Genomic DNA, 20130 nt, shown 5'->3' with positions numbered 1-20130 from the left:
CATGCAGTGCTGGCTTAAGCAGGTATGCACTGTTGTCATTGTCGTGGAATCTTCTTAGGAGAGACTATTCTGGTCCCAGGTCAGCAGAGCTGCACCTATGAGATGAATAAACCCTGTGACTGGTGTTCCTGAGGCAGATGAGGGCAGGTGTCTGCACCCTCATGTGCAGTGTTGAGTGTTGGAGCGTGGCAGGCAGATCTCGGGTTGAGTATTAAAGTTAAACACAGTAAGGCTGCTGATTGTTGCCATCTTGTGGGAGTATAAGGCAAGACCTGTTGCAGGTGCCTGTTGGGAGGAGAGGCAGGCTGGGACCAGCAGGGTGGCTCTGCACTCCTCTTGGCCATGGAAGAATCCTGTGACTCAACGTGCAACCTCTGCTCCCCTCTCTCTCTCTCTTCCCAGAGCACCCACCCAGCTCTCCCAGACAAGCACTTTCTAGGCAGCACCTGTATCTTAATGATTTTAATGATCTTAATCAGTTTCTTGGGTGTTTCTGTTGCTGTTTTCAGTATCTTTGCTGTTGCTGTTGTGATATTCTAGAGCTTGGTGACATGAGAAGCAATTGATGATGTTTTCGTAGCTGAATATTCTTTCTCTTTTTATTTTATACTGGGGTCTAGCTGGTATTTGTGCTGCTTATTGCTACCTGAAGATCTCACCAGGTACTTTTACTGTAATCCTTCATTTGTACCTGTGCTGGAATTGGCTTTCACAGATACAGGGCTGACATTCTGCTCAACCACATCTTCCTTATTTTTGGGGTTGTTCTAGTCTCTGAAGGTTTCTTTTGTAGATCTTGTTTACTTGTTTCTTAACATGGGGTTGTGAGTTTTGCCCAGAATTCTTGTATCATATTCCTCCTTGACTCTTCCACGTTAATATGTAAGAAACCAACCAAGGACCTGCCACCACCTAGTCCTTGTTTCCTGATCCTTTCCTTGTGTGATGGAAGCTGTAACTCAGCTCTTTTCCCTGCCTCCCACAGGTGCATCCATTGTGGAGTTGTCTTCATGACCCTCGCCATGCTCAAAGTGCACATCCACGAGAAACACTGCGAAGTCTTCCACAAGTGTTCTTTCTGCCCCAAGGCCTTCAAGTCAGCTGACAGCACCGTGGCTCACATGGCCAGCCAGCACCCAGCAGAACCTCACAAGACTACTCAGTAAGTGGTTTGGCTTTATCTCTTCTCCTTTGCTGGGTAGCTCCAGGATTCCCCCCTTCCCTCCCAGTCTTTTTTCTGGTTTTGGTTTCCATACTTATATAAGATCAGCTGCTGCTTTGTCTGTTCTGAGCCAGAGCATGCTCTCCTTGATACAAACACAGTCTCCTGGGCAGGAAGAGAGGAGTTTGGGCTGGGAAGAGCTGAACGTCCATAAAAAGAACTTAATTGTCACATCTTTGTCCAGCAGGACCCACAGTGGCACCTCATGGTAGATGGCTCCAGGGCAACTGCTGCATCTGGCACTCGAAGAGGAGAGTTTCCCCATGGAGCATTGCCCCCAAAAATCACTAGACAGAAACCTTGTGATTTTTCTACTCTATAGCTTTTCCATCCAAGGCTTGAGCTAGTGCCAAAAATGCATGTTTTAAGGGAGGAACTATGGAAGGGTGGGATTGAGAGCAGTGTGTAGCCAGCTGGAATACTTTGGGTTTGCTCCCATCTGTCTGTGCTCACACACACACACACACACACAGAGTTATGCCTATGCACAGAAGTAAACTTATTTTTAGCAAGCTGTGGTATGTGCCTGAGGCATTTTGTTGTTCTTCCCAGTCGAGTTACTGGTTCAGTTTACCCAAGTGGGTGTGTCTTGACAATACACGGAGAGCACAGCCCTCCTCAGAAGCCCATCCCTTTCTGGAGTTGCTAAGTTCCACTGTCGTCTTAAGGAAGAGAGATTGAATTTACTTTCTTTAATTGTTTCAGGGTGATCTACAAATGTTCTTGTGAGACAGTCTTTAACAAGAAGAAGCTGCTTCAGGAGCACTTCCAGCAGAACACCAGCAAGTTGTTAGTGGGAGTGTTTAAATGCCCACAGTGTCAGCTGGTGTATATGCAGAAACAGCAGCTAATGCAGCATGTTAAGGTAGGTAACTCCCCCCCCACTAGTGCAAGATCCTATTCTTTGAGTTTGCATCAACCATGTGAGAAAATTGCTTCAAGAAGTGGAGGGTTCTTGAGGAATATATTAGTGGAAAAACAGACTATGGTGATTTACAGGATCCAGAAACCACTCAGTGGAGCGGTTTGTGTTAGTTCATATTAATGCAGGCAGTTCCTCTCATCTAGATGTATTTTAACTGTATGATAAAGGCTTGTTTATCACAAGATGGTTTGGGTAGGAAGGGACCTCAAATCTCATCTTGTAACACCCCCTGTCATGGGCAGGGACACTTTCCACTAGACCAGGTTGCTCCAAGCCTCGTCCAACCTGGCCTTGGACACTTCCAGGGATGGGGAGTCCACAACCTCTTAAACCCAGAGAAGGGATTAAATTAAGGTGGCAGCATTATCTTTGGCTGGCAGACAGGGAGAATTATTCTCTGCCCACAGTGTTAATCCATTTGTATAGTGCAAGCTGAATCTGCCTCTTTTGGATGCTCACCTGGAGAGCTTTGGCCCCTTTGCAGCTGCCTCAGAGAGGGGTTACATGGCATTTAACATCCTCAGTCCTTGGCTGCTCTGAACCACACCAGCCTGCAGGAGAGGAGTGACAGAGGCAGAAATGACTGCCCTGGAGGTACCAGCCTTGCAGATCTGATTATCCTATAAATGTACAAGTGCCACATTTTTCTGTTATCTAACTCAGTATGATTCTATGTACAATGTCTAACAACACTACCATGGAAGTCCTCTCCAAAGAGTTCTTGGTGGCATTCTGAAGGAAGAGCTTGCAAAGTCTTCTTTCCCTTTGATCAGGATAAAAAAGGACATATTTTTCTTTCATCAGTGACTTTATTTTGTTTATACTTACTGAAAAAGCAAGAAGATTCATTAGCTCACTCCTGAAAGCAAAACCCATTCAAAATCTTTACTTTCTCCCCCATGCCTTTAACTTGCAAATCTGGAAGCGCTTTGCGTGCAGTAATGAATTACAATTTGTAGCCCTCCTCTGAAGTCCATGATTGCTAATCTCCTTGCATTATAGAGTTGAGATTAAGGCTGGGACCTTCAAAGAGGCATTCAACCCCAGTGCTGAAAGGCTGGAGTTGAGGTACACAACTTGTGGTTCGTTTGCAGATCCCACCCTCAGGGTGCAGGAGCATCCCGAGATCTCTGCCACAAAACTTCTGCCTGTTAACCACGAGGCTGTTTGGCCATCAGCAGGTCTTTGAGGTGGTAATTGAAGGCTTCATTTTACCATGCTCCTAGTTTATTTTCCCCCAGTGGTGCAACAATGCAGTAATGGGCACTAAAACACTCTGGAGATTTCCAGATGGGGAGAAAAGGGGCGTGTCTGTGTTCCGGAGTATCTGGCAGTGCCCTGGAGCATGAGAAGCTTCTGTGGCCATCAGCTGGATCAGGTGCAAAGCACACAGACTTCTCATCTGAGACCCTGTGTTTGGAGTTTTGTTTGGTGTTTAACCCACAGAAACACTTCCAAAGGCCTGGGGCTTTCGTGTGTTGAAACTTTACCCGTTATTAATTACTGTGCACAATTAAACCTCTAAATTAGCCTTTTGTGTGGATGAACTGTTGTTGTTCCTAGGGGAGTTTCTTGAGGTTTCTTTGGTATGTTGCTGTTTTACTTGCTTTTGCTTTCCCACAACTCTTCATTTTTGGATTATTTTCTTTATGTTCAATTTTCTTTGTTAAAATAACTTTTTAGGGGACTTTGGATTTTGGCCTGTTGAATAATTAAAGAGCCTGGAGCTGTATTCCTTATAAGGCAGGTCTCTGGCTTTATGCTTGATATTATATGGCAGGAGCTAAGTTTTGAACTGTGAAAAATGTAAATAGCAATAGCTGGGGTAGAATTGAAGGAACTAGGGTTGAAGAAACTTAAAGGTTGTCTCTTCCCTCCCTTGAGCAAAGATGAAGCAGCTTTGGAACCCCCAAGATACCAGCAAACATTTAGTTCAGAGCTCTGTGTTTAGTACCATTTAATACCAAAGCTCTGTGTTTTTAGAGCTTAAGCTCTTGAAATAATGACAATTAACATTTCTCTTCCATTACATCTTCCCTATTTAACCAGAGTTCCCAGGGCTCATCCAAAATGCTAAACAGGCAGCGCCAAGGAGCTGCTGTTGTCATGCAGGAAACAGAAACAGAAGCTTCATGTTTCTTAGGAAAATCTCTTGCTTGGGAAAGCACCACAGCCAGCTTCCAGGAGAAATGGAAAACCGCACAGGAGCAAGACACCAACACATTGTTTGGGCAGTGGGGACTTAAATTATTGTTCAAATAATAAATAGTATTTATTTACAAATGTGCGTAAGTGAATTACGTATAAATGTTGTTTGTGTTTCCGCTGTTATTATTATCCAGGGTGTTCATGGAGTCCCCCAAAATCCTGAGGAGCTCTCAAACTTTCGGCAGAAATCTGAGAAGGCTTCAAGGAACCAGGTTCATGCCTCACCAAAGGAGCTGTCAGTAGCCAATGGGACTTCCCACTCCCCTCTGACGAGGAAGGACATGAGGGTGGAAGGACACAATCCCGAATCCAAGTCCAGACTGAGAAGAAGTGGTTGGATTTGCAAGGAATGTTCACAGTGGGTCCCTGACCGGGAAACCTATGTGTCCCACATGAAGAGAAATCATGGAAGGGTAAGGATTCAGATGAGACATTTAAGCTGGGGAACTGGGGAGAAGTCCCAGGCTCCTGCACACCAGGCCTCTGTGCAGGGCTGTCATTACAAGAACTGCAAATCTCAGTTTTGGGAGTTTCATCCAGCTCAGGCTTTGTGTTGCCTTGACCTACTTGTGTCAAGCTAATCTTTGTCGCTGGCAGAACATAGGCCAAGATGTTGTGTGCAGCCAGATTTCTTAGTATTTTAGCATCAGGACTTCTTGTTTGATATACTGAGTCACCAGCCATGAGCAGAGGCTGTGGAAATCTGGAACATGCTCTTTGATTCCTTCTAATGTGGTTTGGGGAGGGCTGAATTGATAAATACCAAGAGACGATGGGGGCAGGGTCAGAATGCTAGATTTTCTCATTTGAATTCTATAGAGGTAGGAAATTGGCCAAATATTTCAGTTTACTACATATATGTGTTCATTAAACAAGTCTAAGAAGATTTTAAGTGGAATAAAATCTGCATGCAGGTTATATGCAGGGCTGTAGGAAGATTTTGGAGGAGGCTGGTTATGGGGCAGAGTTGATTAGTGGGATGTGGATATACATGGATAGCAGGAGGGACTGTGTGATGCTCTTTAACATCTTGCCCTTTTCTTGTGCTGAATTATGAGGAGAGAGAAGGGTAAGTGGACTTGTACTTCATTGGGGTCCTGCTGCCTTCTGGGGTTGAAGGGACCTTCCACTGAGTTCCTTCTGCGGGGAGTCCTGGAGTGAAATGAGCCCACAGGAGAAGCAGCTAATGCAATTCCTATTAAAAATCAGTAAAATTAAGCATGTGCTTTATCTAGTCCTGGTTTTTATAAGATCAGTTCCGGTATTAGCCAACTGTTGGACTGAGTCTAAAAAGGGCTCCAAAGTCTCAGAGATCTTTATCAGTGCAATTAGATGTTATGTAAGGGATTTTTTTGCATCTGAGAGGTCATATCCAGTTGAAGAGCATGGGAATGTTAGAATCCAGTCAGTGCCTTCCATCTCCCTGCTATTAAAACATGTTTCTGTTCCTCTGCTAGTCCATGAAGAGATACCCCTGTCGCCAGTGCGAGCGCTCGTTCAACGCCTCCAACAGCTTGCGCAGACACATCCGCAATAACCACGACACAGCAAAGAAAGTTTACACTTGCTGGTACGTACCCAGTGCCCTTTTTCACACTGCTTTTCAGCGACAGGCTAGTCCTTCAAGGTTGGAAGTTGTAATAGCTCGTGTCTGCTGCTCCTGTCTACTCCAGACTCTTTAAGTTACTGGAGGGAGAGTGAGGAGAAGAATATGTTAAACACAAGAGATTTGATGGTTAAAACAAGTCCTTGCTTTTGACTGCACAATGAATGCAGTCATTTGGAAACTTAGGGGAAGGTGTGATTTGAGATCTGCATGTGCAAAATGAGATTTACATTGTGCACCGTTGTGAAACAGCCAATAACATATTGGGCAAGTCTTTTGCTGCTTCATGGTTAGTGTGGTCATGCACCACTCTTGTGCCTTCTCCTTGGGTGCAGAAGGTGTGTAAAATGCTAAAGAATCAGATCTTACCACCACTGTACACAGGCAGAAGTGACTGCACAGGCTGCAGGGCAATGGAGAATTAATCTTGCTGGATTTGCTTGGGAAGTCACACCTCAGAGTAGGAAAATGGATTTGGAGACTTCAGACGAGTTTTGTAAATCAGCAGTGAGTGAAAATCATTGCTGGTGAACATGTTTTAACTGTGAATACAGTCTCAGGTCAGGACAAAGCCCAGTGCTTATGAATCTGCCTCTACAACTGCTGCAGAATAAGTCGTACACGGCGTGACTGTGTGGACTGACCTCCTGCCTCCTTCTGAGACGTCCTTCTGAATCAGGATTAAAACATATTTGGGATGAAAGGGAAGTTTGCAGTGATGTAGTTTGGGGGATTTTTCTAATTTATCTGAAATTTTGGTTTAATGTGTGTCAAGTATGTTGTCACTTTACTGCACTCAAGTTGCTAAGAGCTAGTCTTGAAGAGTATAAGTACATCCCTCGGATACTTAATTTCTTTGGAGACTGTCTAGTGAGCCACAGTAGCTTTTAGGGAACGGATACAGTATTGGCATTACCACTGGGAATATGTTCCTGACACATTGTTTCATCCGAGACTTCTAAACTTTACGTTTCTTGTAACTGTGCCCTGACTTGGAACCTCTGGAGGAGAGAAATGTTGGCTCCTGGTGTGTTTCATTGTGCTTTGAGTTTGCGGGTGATGGTCTTCAGTGTTCCATTCACCTGATCTGTACAGATCTGTTCTCTCTGGATTAGTTGTTTTTGAAGTGGTGTGTATCAGGATCAAAGTGAGCATCAGTTGGGAAGAAGGATTTGTGTGGGAATTGCTGATAACCTGGGGTATGCCAGCCTACTGTGTGCATTGCCTTTGCTGCTGTGCAGAACGACTCACAGTTGTGGATCCACAGCCTCACCTAAGGGACCACAGTCATGCCAGAAGAGAAGATACAGACAGAAATCCGAGGGGATTGTGGTTGTATTTAGTTCTCCAGCTTGTAGTTGCTCCTTCCCAAAATCTGTTGATGAAGTCTTAATTGAACAGTGCTTGTGCTCTCTTTAATCATTATAATGGGAGACTTACTGAAATCACAGCACTCTTCAGATGAAACCTCTTCTTAGAAATACTGTCCCAGCATCTCCAACAGCTGCTCTTTGTTTGAGTCCAAATTCTCCTGTCCTGTCTCCCCTTTGATCCCTTAGCTTGTCCAGAGCGCTGCTCTAAAAATCATCTCCTCCCATGTCTGAATTCCTCCTTGTCTTCTTTCAGGGCTCTGTAAGGCATCACATCTCCACTGCCCTTTTTTCTTCTAGTTCTGGTTTCTCTTTTCCTTCTTCCCACTTGGCATTCTGTATCACTCTTGCCTGTTATTCTCTTCAGGGATTTTGATGCCTTAACTTCATGTCACCCTCTTCTCCTGGGTTTCCATGTGAAACATGAATAAAATCTGTCACTGATCTGACAACTGACTGTTTTTCTAACTCCACCATGCTGGCTTGTAGGTGACCAACCTCTGGCTTCTAACATTCCCAGCTGGGATTTCCCCTTCCTCCCCTGCTCTGCCTAGGTCTCTGCCTTCAATTAAATTTGTAGGGAGAAACCAGTGATGGAGGACTTGCTTGAACACCCCCCTGCCACACTCATCACTGGAGTAGTTCAGGTTAGGGGAGAACATCTTTGCCTGCTCACTTGAAAAGAATTCTAAGTTAGGACAAATTGCAAAATATTGGGAAGTTTTGTGTATTTTCTTTCATAATTCACTTGGTTATTGTTATAAGATCTTCCTCTTCTTTTCCAAGTCTTAAGTACAAACTGTCTGGAACACTTGATTTTCAACATATTTATTTTTGATAAATACCACTTAATAACCTCTCAGCTTTCCTACACGAGAGAAAAAAAATCCATCATCATTAATATTGATTTATCATCTGAGCAATTCCTGTTAAAATGCAGAAGTACTCAATGACCACATCTGTGTCTTCACATCATTGCTGACTGTTGTTTAATTTCCCTCTAGTTACTGGAAGATCAGTAGGAATCTTCCTCTCTCCTGTTAAAAGATGTCTTTGTTGCCCAGAGACTCTTTAGCTCCTTTCTATTGCCTTCTATCCCACACTGCCAATGTCTCAGCCGCAATTTGGGCATTTCAGGGAGCTCTGGTGTCACTTGCCTCGTTGCTTGGGTCAATGTGCAGCTCATGAACCTTCGCCTGACAGGCAGCAGAACAACTCAAATAGTCAATTTGGGGTTTCTCCATTGCTAACAGAGCTCTCTGTGCTCTTTGGGGGTCTGGTTTGTGTGTCTGCAAGGCCTGGCACTTATTCCAGTAGACCTCGGTCATCCAGGAGTGAAGGTAGAGACCAGGGGTGAAGGCATATCCCCTTCACAGCTCCTTTGGAAATGTCAACCAGCTCTCTGGCAGCACTGGAGTCCTACTAAGTTCTAACGTGAAGACTTACCTATAAATGACATGTTCACAAGTGCTTCTGCCTAGGTTATTGGTATTAAAGTTGGAATTTCAGCAGTTTTGTAAGGATTTTAAGTGTGTTATGATACATACGGTCTGGTAGATATGATGCTTGTTCCCATGGGTACTTGGGAATGCTGGATGCAGGACTAGGTTCTGCTGCAGGACTCCTCAGTGTCACAGAACTCATCATTCTTTCTGTGTAGGTCTCTTTCCTCAGTCTTTTTGGTTTTTTTCTATGTGTTTTCTCTCCGGATCATGTATCCAGTGTAGGATGTGTCACAGAGGGCCTGATCCCCCACCAGTCCCTGTATTTATGTAGCCTGTAAATAAGACACACCCTACTCTCCTTCATGATTACTGTGGGAAATTCCAAACTATTCTAGTTTTCTCTCAGGGGTAGTGTTTTATTATTAAAATGATGCTTTGCTGCATATTTTGGTAATCTAATTGTAGATTACTCACCAGAGTCTTGTCTCCAATGACACCTCTTGGTCTGGCACAATACAAAGAGCATTTCCTCTAATGAATTGTTTTCCTTTTTGTATTTTCAAGGTACTGCACAGATGAAAATCAGACATTTCCTCAGCCATTCATGCTGGAGAACCACATCAGCCTCATGCACGGCATCAAAAACCCAGACCTATCCCAGATGGCCAAAGCGAAAGCTCCAGAGAGAGACACAGCAGAAGTAACTGATGTTATTTTCATGAAAAATAAACGTCCAGTTAAATGTACCCAGTCAGTAGCTGTTCACTTGGGGTGTTGAGTCGAGCTGCAGCCTTGTGCCAGTCAAACCCTCCCATCCATAGGGCAGATTTCCTTCCCCCTCTCCATTCCATCCAGCCTGCTTCTCTCTTGCAGGGTCAGGAGCAGCACTGAGAGCACAGCTGAGCTGCACCAGCACCAGGACAAGGGAGTCTGTGTTTTTCAAGATTTTTTTTGACCGTGTGACCCTGTGTTTTACTGACCTTTTTTCAGTCTACTTTGTAATTCAAGTTTGTTATGACCTTTGTTTTCCCTTGCCATCCTGTTCATGACCATGGCACATTTTTCTTCTTTCTCCGTTACGTTTTCTGCTAGTTATAAAAGATTTATTTTCTGTTTTAAAATACTTACTAGATCCATTACCTGTGAGAACTGCATTTCTCCTAAGTAGGACTGTGTAATTTCGTATAGCAAATGTGTAATATCTTGGGTTGGTTTGGAGTGGAGGTTTGGCTGATTTGGCTTCTTCGCTCCATTATTTTAAAAATATACTTTTTGCATATCACTGCAGGAACATAAGCAAGTGAGCCATCCTCATGGGAGAAGAAACTACAGGATTCTTAGAGAGAGAGGATGAGTTGCTGAGAGATGCCACAAAGACAAAACTTGAGTGGAGGGGAAAACTTTCAGAGTTAAATTTGAGAAGCATTGTCTGGGCTAATGATGACCCCATGTTCCTCAGCTGTCCCTGCTCTGTGGACTGCTCCTTCCCACACCAAATTGTTACACAGAGAGGTTGTGGCTGCCCCATCCCTGGAAGTGTTCAGGGCCAGATTGGACAGGGCTTGGAGCAACCTCATCTAGTGGAAGGTAGAACTGGATGATGTTTAAGGTCCCTTCCAATCTAAACCATTCTAAACTCTCTTTCTTCATCACTTTTCTGCCCAGCCAACCTCTCACAGCATTCCCATCTTATGTCACAGGACAGCAGCTGAGATCCTGCCCATGGGGTGAGGTGTTTGGGTACTGGTAGGGAACGGAATGCCCCAGGAATCCCTTGGGCATGGCTTCACCCTCAGGTGTCTTCAGACACGCGTGTGGATTTTAGCACTTATTATTCTGTGGGTTCAAACAGTGAAGTAACTTTTTAATCTTGTTTTTTTCAGGCAAAATCTCCAAAGAGGATGGCACCGGATGAGCTGGGTCAGGCAGAGACCACTGTGGGTTTGGATGAGCCACCAGCCAAAAAACTGAAAGCACCTTGGAAATGCGCCAAGTGCGGCTTCACGACGGACACCCGGACTGAGTTCCAGGAACACATACCTCGGCACAAGACCGACAGCTCCACCTTCCAGTGCTTGTTCTGCGGCCTGTGCTACACCTCCCACATCTCTCTGAACAGACACCTCTTCATTGTTCATAAAGTCAAAGATGAGGAGGAGGAGGAGGAGGAGGAGGAGGAAGAAGAGGAGGAGGAGGAGGAAGAGGAAGATGAAAGGCAGAAGTATCAAGTGGAGATGAGTGAGAATGGACATGAGAGCTACAATGGAGAGCTGAACACTAGGGCGGTAGAGGAGAACAAATACAAAGAGTGCAAAAGTGACTCAGCTCTTTGTGAGCACAGTCAGACGTGTGGCGCAGAGGGCCCCAACAGCACCTCACAGAACAATCATGCAAAGTCTCTTAAGACTTAAAAACAAAAAAAAGCCCTTTTGGTTGGTTGGGGTTTTTTGTTTGGGGGGTTTTTACTCAAAATACAGGGTGGGGATTGGGGCAAATCTTTGAAATATTCTGTTGATTTCTTGGGATGGACATTGCTTTCCGTTAACTTCCATTTGTAAGGGAAATTTAAAATCAAAAAAAAAACAAAACCAACCCTGCCATTGCATCCTAAGCACTAACTCTCTGCCAGCCCAGAGAGGTGAAAAGGGAAAGCAGGGCCAGAATCCTCGCTGGAGCTTGGCCAACTCCTGAGGATCCAGGAGCACTTTGCAGCTGCAGTTTCCTTCAGACGAGCTCTCCTCCTTCAAGTGTGCACTGCCTCAGCCTCTGCCCGGAGCCCCAGCCACGACTTCCCTATCTCCCTTTCTTTCTCCTTCTATTTATGGCTTCTTTTTTCTCTTCCCATCCTGCCTTTGTGTTACTCATTTTAACTCATAACGCTGGCTCAGCAAAACGCGCTTGTCAGGATTGTGCTGGTCCAGGATCCACGTCACAGGGGACAGGTTCGAGCTGTGAGTTGTGCTGGTTATTCTTAATTGCGTGAATAACAACCTGCTTTTCTAAAATGCAATTTAATGAAATGTCTTGGACATGAGTCATCCTCAGAGAGGATTTCATAGCCCCTGTCCTCCTAGGTGAGCACAGTTAAGGAGGGCCTGGTCCCCCTCGTGTGTCAGTGGAGTTGTGCTGCTGGAAGCCATTCCAGGATGGGTGCTGCCAGGCCTGGTGCTTAGTGGCTTGTCCTGATGGGGAGCTTGGGCAGGTTGGCAGTATCACCAGAAGGGGGAAACATCACCTGCTCCATCTGTGGGGTCAACTGGAGTGAAACCATCCTGGAGCTTCTGATGGCATCAGTGCCAGGGCTCTCTGACCAGCTCTTTTTGAGGGAAGAGGAGCAGAGCAGAGCTCACAGAGGCATTGGAACCAGTGGGAGCCATCGTTCTGCGGCGTGGTGGGGCTGGTGCTCCAGCAGTAGCTCCTCTCCTGCTGTGGCTCCACATTGCCTATCACTTAGGAGATGTTTCTTTCTATGTAGTCACATTGACTCTTTCCTCCCTCATTCATTGTCACACCCGCGCTTCATGTAATATAATTACCTTCTATACCATTATTTTTTTCATTCTGTTGAGCCAGAACCCCGCTCCTTATTGTTTACTCTGACGATGTTTAAATAATTTAAGAACTATTTATCTCCTTGCATTGGGCTCGTCGCCATCTCATCTCGCCATGTGTGGATACAGCCCATTGGGGCTGTCTGGATGTTGGGTGGTGTGTCAGTTGATGGGTAGGGTTTGGATGAAATGGGCCATTGGTTGTATGGAGGGTTGTTTAGATGGGGTGTCAGTTATATGGGATGTTTGGGTGCATGAGTGTCACTTGGATGTGTGTGTCAGGTGAATGGGTGTCAGATGGGGGTTGGTTGGATAGGAATTAGTTTCAGTGGGTGTTGGTTGGATGGGGTGTTCATTGGATGGGGCGGTGATTGGATGGGCCATCAGTTGAATGGACTGTTGGATGTACAGTGTGTGTTGGATGGGTGTACATAGGATGAGTGTGCATTGGATGGGGTGTTGGTTGGGTGTTGTGTCAGATGTGGGGTGTAGGTTGGGTGAGGTGTCAGGTGGGGTGTTGGTTGGATGCGGTGTTGGACAGGGTGTTTTAGATACGGGGGGTCAGTTGGATGGGGTGTCAGGTGGGATGTTTTGTTGGATGTGGGATGTCTGTTGGATGGGGTGTCGGGTCGGGTATCGGTTCATTGGGGTGTCGGTTGGGTGGGGTGTTGGTTCATAGGCGTGTCGGTTGGATGCGGGGTGTATGGTGGGGTGTTGGTTCATAGGCGTGTCGGTTGGATGCGGGGTGTATGGTGGGGTGTTGGTTGGATGCGGTGTTGGATGGGGTCTTTCGTTGGATGTGGGGTGGTGGTGAGCCCCGGGGACGCGTTCCCGGTGCCCTCCGCAGAGTTCGGGATGGGGAGCACCCCCGGCCCCCCGAGCGGATCCACCCCCGGAGCCGCCCACCCGCGCGGCGGAAGCGGCAGTGACGCGCCGGAAGCGGAAGCGGGGCCGGCCGGGCGGGAGGAGGAGGCGGCGGCGGCGGCGATGCTGTCGCTGGACTTTCTGGACGATGTTCGGCGCATGAACAAGCGGCAGGTGCCGGATGGGGCGGGGGGCCCGGGGGGGTCCGTGGAGCCGGGGAGTGGGGGGGCCGGTCCGCCCTGCCCTGCGCGGGCGGCGGGGCCTGACCGACCCACCCCCCCCTCAGTTGTACTACCAGGTGCTGAACTTCGGCATGATCGTGTCCTCCGCCCTCATGATCTGGAAGGGGCTGATGGTGGTGACGGGCAGCGAGAGCCCCATCGTGGTGGTGCTGAGGTCAGTCCCGGGGGTGTGGGGGGTTAAACCCCCTGCGGGGTCGGGCCCCCGACGGGGATTCCCTGTGGGAATGGGGCAGCTGGAGGCTCCTGCCCCGGCCCCGGCGGGCGAGAGGCTCAATGAGAATCCAGGCTCAGGAATAGCGAGGGAAGAGGAAGTGGGTAAAAACAGCATCTCGCCCACTGCTCTGTCAGCTGGCTGGACTGGGCTTAAGGGGGCTTGTGAAAAAGAAAAAGAGGGACTTTATGAACAGGCAAGTAGGGGACAGGACAAGGGGAATGGCCTCCCACTGACACAGGGCAGGGTTACATGGGATACTGGGAAGAAATCCTTCCCTGTGAGGGTGGTGAGGCCCTGGAACAGGTTGCCCAGAGAAGCTGGGGCTGCCCCATCCTTGGAAGTGTTCAGGGACAGGTTGGATGGGGCTTGGAGCAACCTGGTCTAGTGGAAGACGTCTCTGCCCATGGCAGGGGGTGGAACTGGATGGGCTTTAAGACCCACTCCAACCCAAATCCTTGTGGGATTCTGTAGTTCTGTGACTGTCCATTACAGAGGTGGTCCTGAGGATCGAGGATATCGCTGTCACTGGATGTTTTGGGTGTAAGATGTTGCCCTTGCAGCAGCACTGTGCAGTGGGTACCACCAGGGCTGGTACCACCGGGGCTGTTACCAATGGTGTTACTCCCACCCTCCTGCTGCCTCGGACAAGTTCTGTGAGCTTCCATTGGATGCTGGCACAGATGCTGGTTTGCGTCCACACTGGCCTTTCTCTGTGTTTCTGTTTGGTGTTCATGATGTAGAAATGATGTAATGCCACGACCACGTGGCACTTACCAAAACTCCCTCCTTGATGCAAAGCATAAGGTAGATGTTTCCTGCTGTTCCTCCCAGTGAGTAAGACGGGGGGCCCTGAGGTCACATCTCCTCTTCAGCGATGTGATCTGCTGTTCTGAAGAGCAGCTGCTGCGCAGTCCCCAGATAAAACATGAATGTACGCGGAACTTAAAGTTCATCTTTCTGTTTTGCATTATTTATGTGGAATTAGGAAGAATAAGTAGTTGCTAACAATTGCCATTTACAAGACATGAGAAAAATAACTTGAGTCAAGGTGTCTGAAATGAGATCATTAAGCAAAGCGATGAATCACAATAATGAATTTTTCTCACGCACATCTGTTCCAGATGGGAATTCAAGAGTCCAGTATTTTCAATGCTTTGTTCCTGAGGACAATCAATCTGTAAAAAATAAATTAAATAAAAAAGCTTGCAGCACTGCCAGTGTTACCCTGCCAGAGGTGAGCTCAGAAATCAAAAGATACTGTTTGTCATCAGCTTTTTGCTTATTCAGAAAGCTTTTCCTATTGGATGTGCTTGTAACACCAGGTGCTGGCAGTGCTCTTGTTCTAAAAAATCCAAACTACTGGTACTGTGGTGATTGAAAACCTGATTGCAATAGAGGTTACACACCTGCCTGATCCCCAAGGTGGTTTTTCTTGGGAGTTCTTCATCAAGGTTCCAGCCTGGCCTTGAATGCTTCCAGGGGTGGATGGGGCATCCACAGCTTTTCTTCTCATCGAGGTTCTTTGAGATTTTTCTTAAAGGACTATAAACTCTGAAACCTGATTCTGAGTGTTCAAATATTGTTCAATTGCTCCTCTTCTCTCTTTCAGTGGGAGCATGGAGCCTGCGTTCCACAGAGGAGATCTCCTGTTCCTCACGAACCGAATTGAAGATCCAATCAGAGTGGGAGAAATTGTCGTCTTTAGGATAGAAGGAAGGGAAATTCCTATAGTCCATCGTGTCCTGAAAATCCACGAGAAGTATGTTAAGGATCTGGGGGGGTTCTACTGCTGTTATGTACCTAAATGATATTATTCCTCATGTCCTTGGGTTAATGAGTGGCTGGGATGTCAATTATAGATATCCAGGTGCTGTGGGAAGTAACACAGAAGTTTCAGAGAAGCAAAATCTGCCCTCCTTGGTTTACTTGGAAAGATCATTCAGTAGAAAGCACAAGCTGGGGAGTCTGTGCCAGTCTCCTGGACTCTCCAAGTTGTAGAATGACAGAATGGTTTGTGTTAGAAGGGACCTTAAAGCTCATCTCTGCCATGGACAGAGACATCTTCCACTAGACCAGGTTGCTCCAAGCCCCATCCAACCTGGCCTTGAACACTTCATGGATGGGGCAGCCACAGCTTCTCTGGCCAACCTGTTCCAGGGCCTCACCACCCTCACAGGGAAGAATTTCTTCCCAGTATCCCATGTAACCCTGCCCTGTGTCAGTGGGAAGCCGTTCCCCCTTGTCTTGGCACTCCAGGCCCTTGTCCCAAGACCCTCTCCAGCTCTCTTGGAGCCCTTTAGGCACTGGAAGGCTGACACCACTTACTGTGTCCTGTGCCATCCTTTCCACCCCGAGCTGCTGTGCTGTGCTGTCTCCCGTAGTACAGCTGCATTTGTGTGTGTGTGAAGTGACTCTTGTAGAGGCAGAGCTGTGGCGGGGAGTATTTTGTGTGTAGAATGTGATGTTTTAAAGCTTATAGTCCTAGTTCCTGCTGTCCTGCAGAGTCTTGTGTTTCATCCCTGTAGGAAGCTGTGTGTTGTTATGCTCAGAGTCTCCGTGTACTGTTCAGTCTCTCAGCACTGGGCAGGTTGTGTGTGTGAAGGAATGGAGTCAGTGGTTTGGTGGCTGACCAGTTGTCTGGCCCAGCTCAGGGTCAGCCAGCTTTGTACACAGAAATAGTGCAGCTGGAATCTTGGCTCTGAGGGAGCAGCACCTCTCCCAGGAGGCAGGGCAGATTCTTTGCTGTTCAGATTTATTCTGTACCCAAAACTTTGAACAATGTCGGTTTCCAAAGTGCCATTCTTTGATACCACTAATTTAAAAAGAAGGTCAGTTTACGGGGTGAATTTGATACCTAATGTTGCACATGCACTTTTTGTGATGTTGTGGTTACTCTTTTAGGTGAAATACAACTTTCCTCCTTCCCTGTTCTGTCCAGCAGTTCCTCTCCAGATGTTACCCACCTTTCTTTTTTCTGCCTAGCTCTATCTCTAGATATTAAGGTATCCAGCACTATTTTTTGTTTAAATGTAATATGACCTTAGTGCCAATCCTGGATTCTGTGAGGTAAAGCTGTTCTCTAGTATTTTAGGTTTCATTTAACTAAAACAACCAAACCCAGACCTGATCTTTATGTTAGGAGGGAGAAACTGAAAAAATCCGTATTGTGACCTGAAAGCAGGACTTGGGTGTCAGCTGCTTCTTTCACTACTTAAATAATAGTTTTCTGATGCCAGTTTAGAAGTGAGAGGTCTCTGCAGAAGCTGACAGGAGTGTCAAAATGCAGGAAAACAGAAACAGTGTTTTTTTTCATGATTATGTGGCAACTTAGGCCCCAGTTCACATCAGTATTGTGTCAGTGAGAAAGTATCTGTTACTTGCTGGCCTTTTCTTCTTGTTTCAGCCCAAAATTGGGTTCATTCTTTATCACTAACAAAGAGTCTGCGGTCAAAATTTACTTAGTGGGTTTGGAACAGGACAGCCAGACCAACCTTCACTCAGCTCTCAGACAGCAGAGTACTGTGCTTGGGGCTTCTCATACCGCGTCCTGATAGAGCCTTGATTGTGCTCAATAAGGTGCTGTGCTCCTGTGCCATCACTCCTCAAAGCTAAACTACATTATCTGCACCTTTGGAGATCTTTATCTTTTCCCAGGCTGTGTCTCTAAGCTCCTGGAGTGTTTGTTGTTCCCACATGACAAGCCAAATGTGCACTGAAGAAAGAGCTGTTCTTTTTCCCTGCCGTTTTTTTCCTTACAGGTTTCTCCTGTCAAGGAACACATGTTGGTATTCAGGCATGATGAAAACAGCATGAGCTCCAGAGACCTTCTGTGTGCTTTCCTGTGCTACATTTGATGTGTTGTTTCTGTGAGAAAGCTGAGATCCAAACACTGAGAACACTCCTGCTCAGCCCCTGCCTGCAGGTGCCACAGTGAGCTGAGAGTGCCCAGCTAATCCCTGAGTAGTGGCACAAGCTGAATGGGAATGGCTGGGGAAGGATCTAAAAAGCTCTTTCCAGGTCAAAGCAAAGGTTCATCTGCTCCAGGATCTTGTTTCTGGCAAGCTAATTAATTCATCTCAGGATGAATTAAAGAGTATATAGAGATAATTTCCCTGCTTTCTACAAGTTCCAAGTTCAAGCAAGTTCCATGGAGTATCTGGTTACCTTTTGAACCAATATAATTTTTTAGCAACCAAAATACCCTTGCTCAGAGACACAGTTTAGTTTGTGCTGTGGCTAGTTCTGCATAGCACCTTCTCTGTCTGGTTTTAACCCCTTACCTCTTGAGTTCCTTTTGGTTCCCTCTGAGTCTTGCATTGGAAGAGACAGTGAAAAGCTGTTTGATTGTTGTATGTCATTTGTGCTGGACTGCATCATATCTCCCATCAGCTCTGTCTTTTCCAGGCTGAAGGTCTTTTGCTTCTTGTATAGAAGTGATTCCAGACCTTGTCATCCATTTCTGAACCTTTACAAGTTCTTCCCTCCAATTGCAGAAAAGGGTGTAGGGGGTTCAGCACTGCCCAAAGCATTCCACCTGTAGGCACACCATGAGTTCATGTAGTATCATCATGGTATTATTTGGTTTTTTCCAGTCTCCTTTCCTAATAACTTCTAAGTTTCAGCTTGCTTCTGCCCACTGCTGAGCAGAGCTGCGTGTTTCAACCCCAGACTCTCCTTCTGGGTGATGTAGGGAACCCTGAACATTTGTGTGAAACAAGAGAAGCATCAGTACAAGAGAGGTCAAAAGCCAAGAGGCTGCACCTTTGTGTGCCTCACGCTGATGGTTCTGTTCTTAAACTCTGCTGTAAAGCTTGGCTGGGGCCAGAATTCATTCTTTCCTTGGCAGTTTTTTTCCAAACCATCTGCTTTCTGCTGCATTTGACAGAGTTTCCCTGTTTCATCCTGCTCAAATTGTGGGACACGGTTGCTTCAAGTGCCCTTGTGTTGGGCTCTTCACACTTGTTCTGGAACAGCTTTTAACGAGCTCCTTCCCTGCCTTACCTGCCTGTCTTGTCTTTGCCAGGCAAAACGGTGACATCAAATTTCTGACAAAGGGAGACAACAACGCCGTGGATGACAGAGGGCTCTACAAACGGGGGCAGCACTGGCTGGAGAAGAAGGACGTAGTAGGACGAGCGAGAGGGTGAGTGAAGTTGAAAGTGGTGTGGCTTTGTACACAGCCCTCCCTGAAGCCACATGGGAATTCCCCCTCCTCTTGAGCCCTCCCTGCTGGGTTTTGTGACCTGTCTGAAAGTGTGGAGAGCTCAGAAGAACAGGTGGTTCAGTTCTGAGCTTGGCTTCAGGGGAGATACCAAGCTGTGAGCTGCATCCCGAGATGGTGATGCTGGATGGACATGAGCGCAAGAGCAGTGAATGCTCAGGCTTGATCAGAATTGCCATCAAATTTATTCTGTGAGGCTCAGCCTTCGTAGGAAATTAAGATCTGAATCAGGCAGAGGCTGAAACACGCTCTAGGGCTCCCACTCAGCCCCACTGCTACAGCTGCCCTGCCTGGGAGGACAAAATCCCCCAGCCTGTTGACTATAGCTCTCAGCATGACTCTTCTGCAGCCTGGAATAGTGTTTGTTTCAAGAAAACCTTTATTCTTGTAGGTTCGTGCCATATATTGGAATAGTGACTATCTTAATGAATGATTATCCAAAATTTAAGGTAAGAGCTCTTTTATTTCCTACCTGCTTTTCCCACCCCAGCTAAAATTCCTTCCTGAGAACACACAGGCAGAACCCTGTGTCCTGTATGTTTGCTGCTGCAGACATGAGTATGTGCTCCTGAGTCTCCTCTGCTCTCTCTTCCAGTATGCAGTCCTCTTTTTACTGGGTTTGTTTGTGCTGGTGCATCGAGAGTAGCCCCTTGCACTGAACTACGAGGTGAAGGTGCCATGGATTTTTCTAGATGAACGTTTTAAGTAGCTGATCGTCCAAAGTGCCAGGAGGAAGAAGAAAACCTGCATTTCAAAGCTTCTTGCCAGTTTGGGTTTGTTTTGGTTTGTACTGCGTAAGGGCGAATGTTTGTCACAGTATTTCCAATGGTTTGTCACACTTCAGCCTTTTTAGTGAATTTTTATATTAAAAATTTCAGCCAAACTGTTTAGTGTTTGTACTTTGAAGCTGAGCTTCCTCTCCAAGTGCCTCCGGGACTGTGTCCTCAGTCTGTGCCTCACTGGGCCAGGTGCCCTCTCCCTGTGCTGACTGAACTGTCCAGTGGTGAGCTGTGGCCGTGATGGTTTTTTGCCAATTCAGAACTGGAATAAAGATTTTTTCCTCTCGCTCGGTACGAGCCCTGCCACGTTCTTTGTTACTGCCCTGCTGGGAGCAGCCTCCTTGCCCAGTTTCTGGGGGGTACCTGGGATTTGCTGTTGCAGACTGACTCCTAGAGCCACCATCTAACTTGTCCTTTCTTCACAGAGCAATAGCAGCTGCTCCTTTCATCTCTTTTTGGAGAATAATCTACCCTGAGCTGTAG

The 20130-nt window shown here is 46.6% G+C and overlaps 2 protein-coding genes across 4 annotated transcripts in view; both read left to right on the top strand.

Moving 5' to 3' along the window:
- ZNF592 (zinc finger protein 592) overlaps positions 1 to 12995 on the top strand; it is a 37995-nt gene extending 25000 nt beyond the window's left edge. For all 3 annotated transcript variants that reach the window (XM_051796383.1, XM_051796385.1, XM_051796384.1), the window contains exons 5-10: positions 986 to 1162; positions 1928 to 2087; positions 4490 to 4768; positions 5813 to 5925; positions 9341 to 9476; positions 10660 to 12995. In XM_051796383.1, the coding sequence (XP_051652343.1) occupies positions 986 to 1162; positions 1928 to 2087; positions 4490 to 4768; positions 5813 to 5925; positions 9341 to 9476; positions 10660 to 11187 (1393 nt within the window). In that variant the 3' untranslated portion in view covers positions 11188 to 12995. The remainder of the gene's footprint in view (positions 1 to 985; positions 1163 to 1927; positions 2088 to 4489; positions 4769 to 5812; positions 5926 to 9340; positions 9477 to 10659) is intronic.
- A 235-nt stretch (positions 12996 to 13230) lies between these two features.
- SEC11A (SEC11 homolog A, signal peptidase complex subunit) lies at positions 13231 to 19944 on the top strand. The gene is made up of 6 exons (XM_051796500.1): positions 13231 to 13365; positions 13478 to 13587; positions 15257 to 15406; positions 18671 to 18790; positions 19260 to 19317; positions 19464 to 19944. The coding sequence occupies exons 1-6, from the start codon at positions 13315 to 13317 to the stop codon at positions 19512 to 19514; spliced, it is 540 nt and encodes a 179-aa protein (XP_051652460.1). The 5' UTR covers positions 13231 to 13314; the 3' UTR covers positions 19515 to 19944.
- The last annotated feature ends 186 nt before the right edge of the window (positions 19945 to 20130 follow it).

Source organism: Manacus candei, unplaced genomic scaffold (assembly GCF_025592945.1).
Source record: "Manacus candei isolate 608988 ecotype Guabito, Panama unplaced genomic scaffold, ASM2559294v1 h1tg000046l, whole genome shotgun sequence".
NCBI classification, from domain to species: Eukaryota; Metazoa; Chordata; class Aves; order Passeriformes; family Pipridae; genus Manacus; species Manacus candei.
Note: the sequence above shows the minus strand (reverse complement) of the source record. Positions and strands in the feature narration are given on the sequence as shown.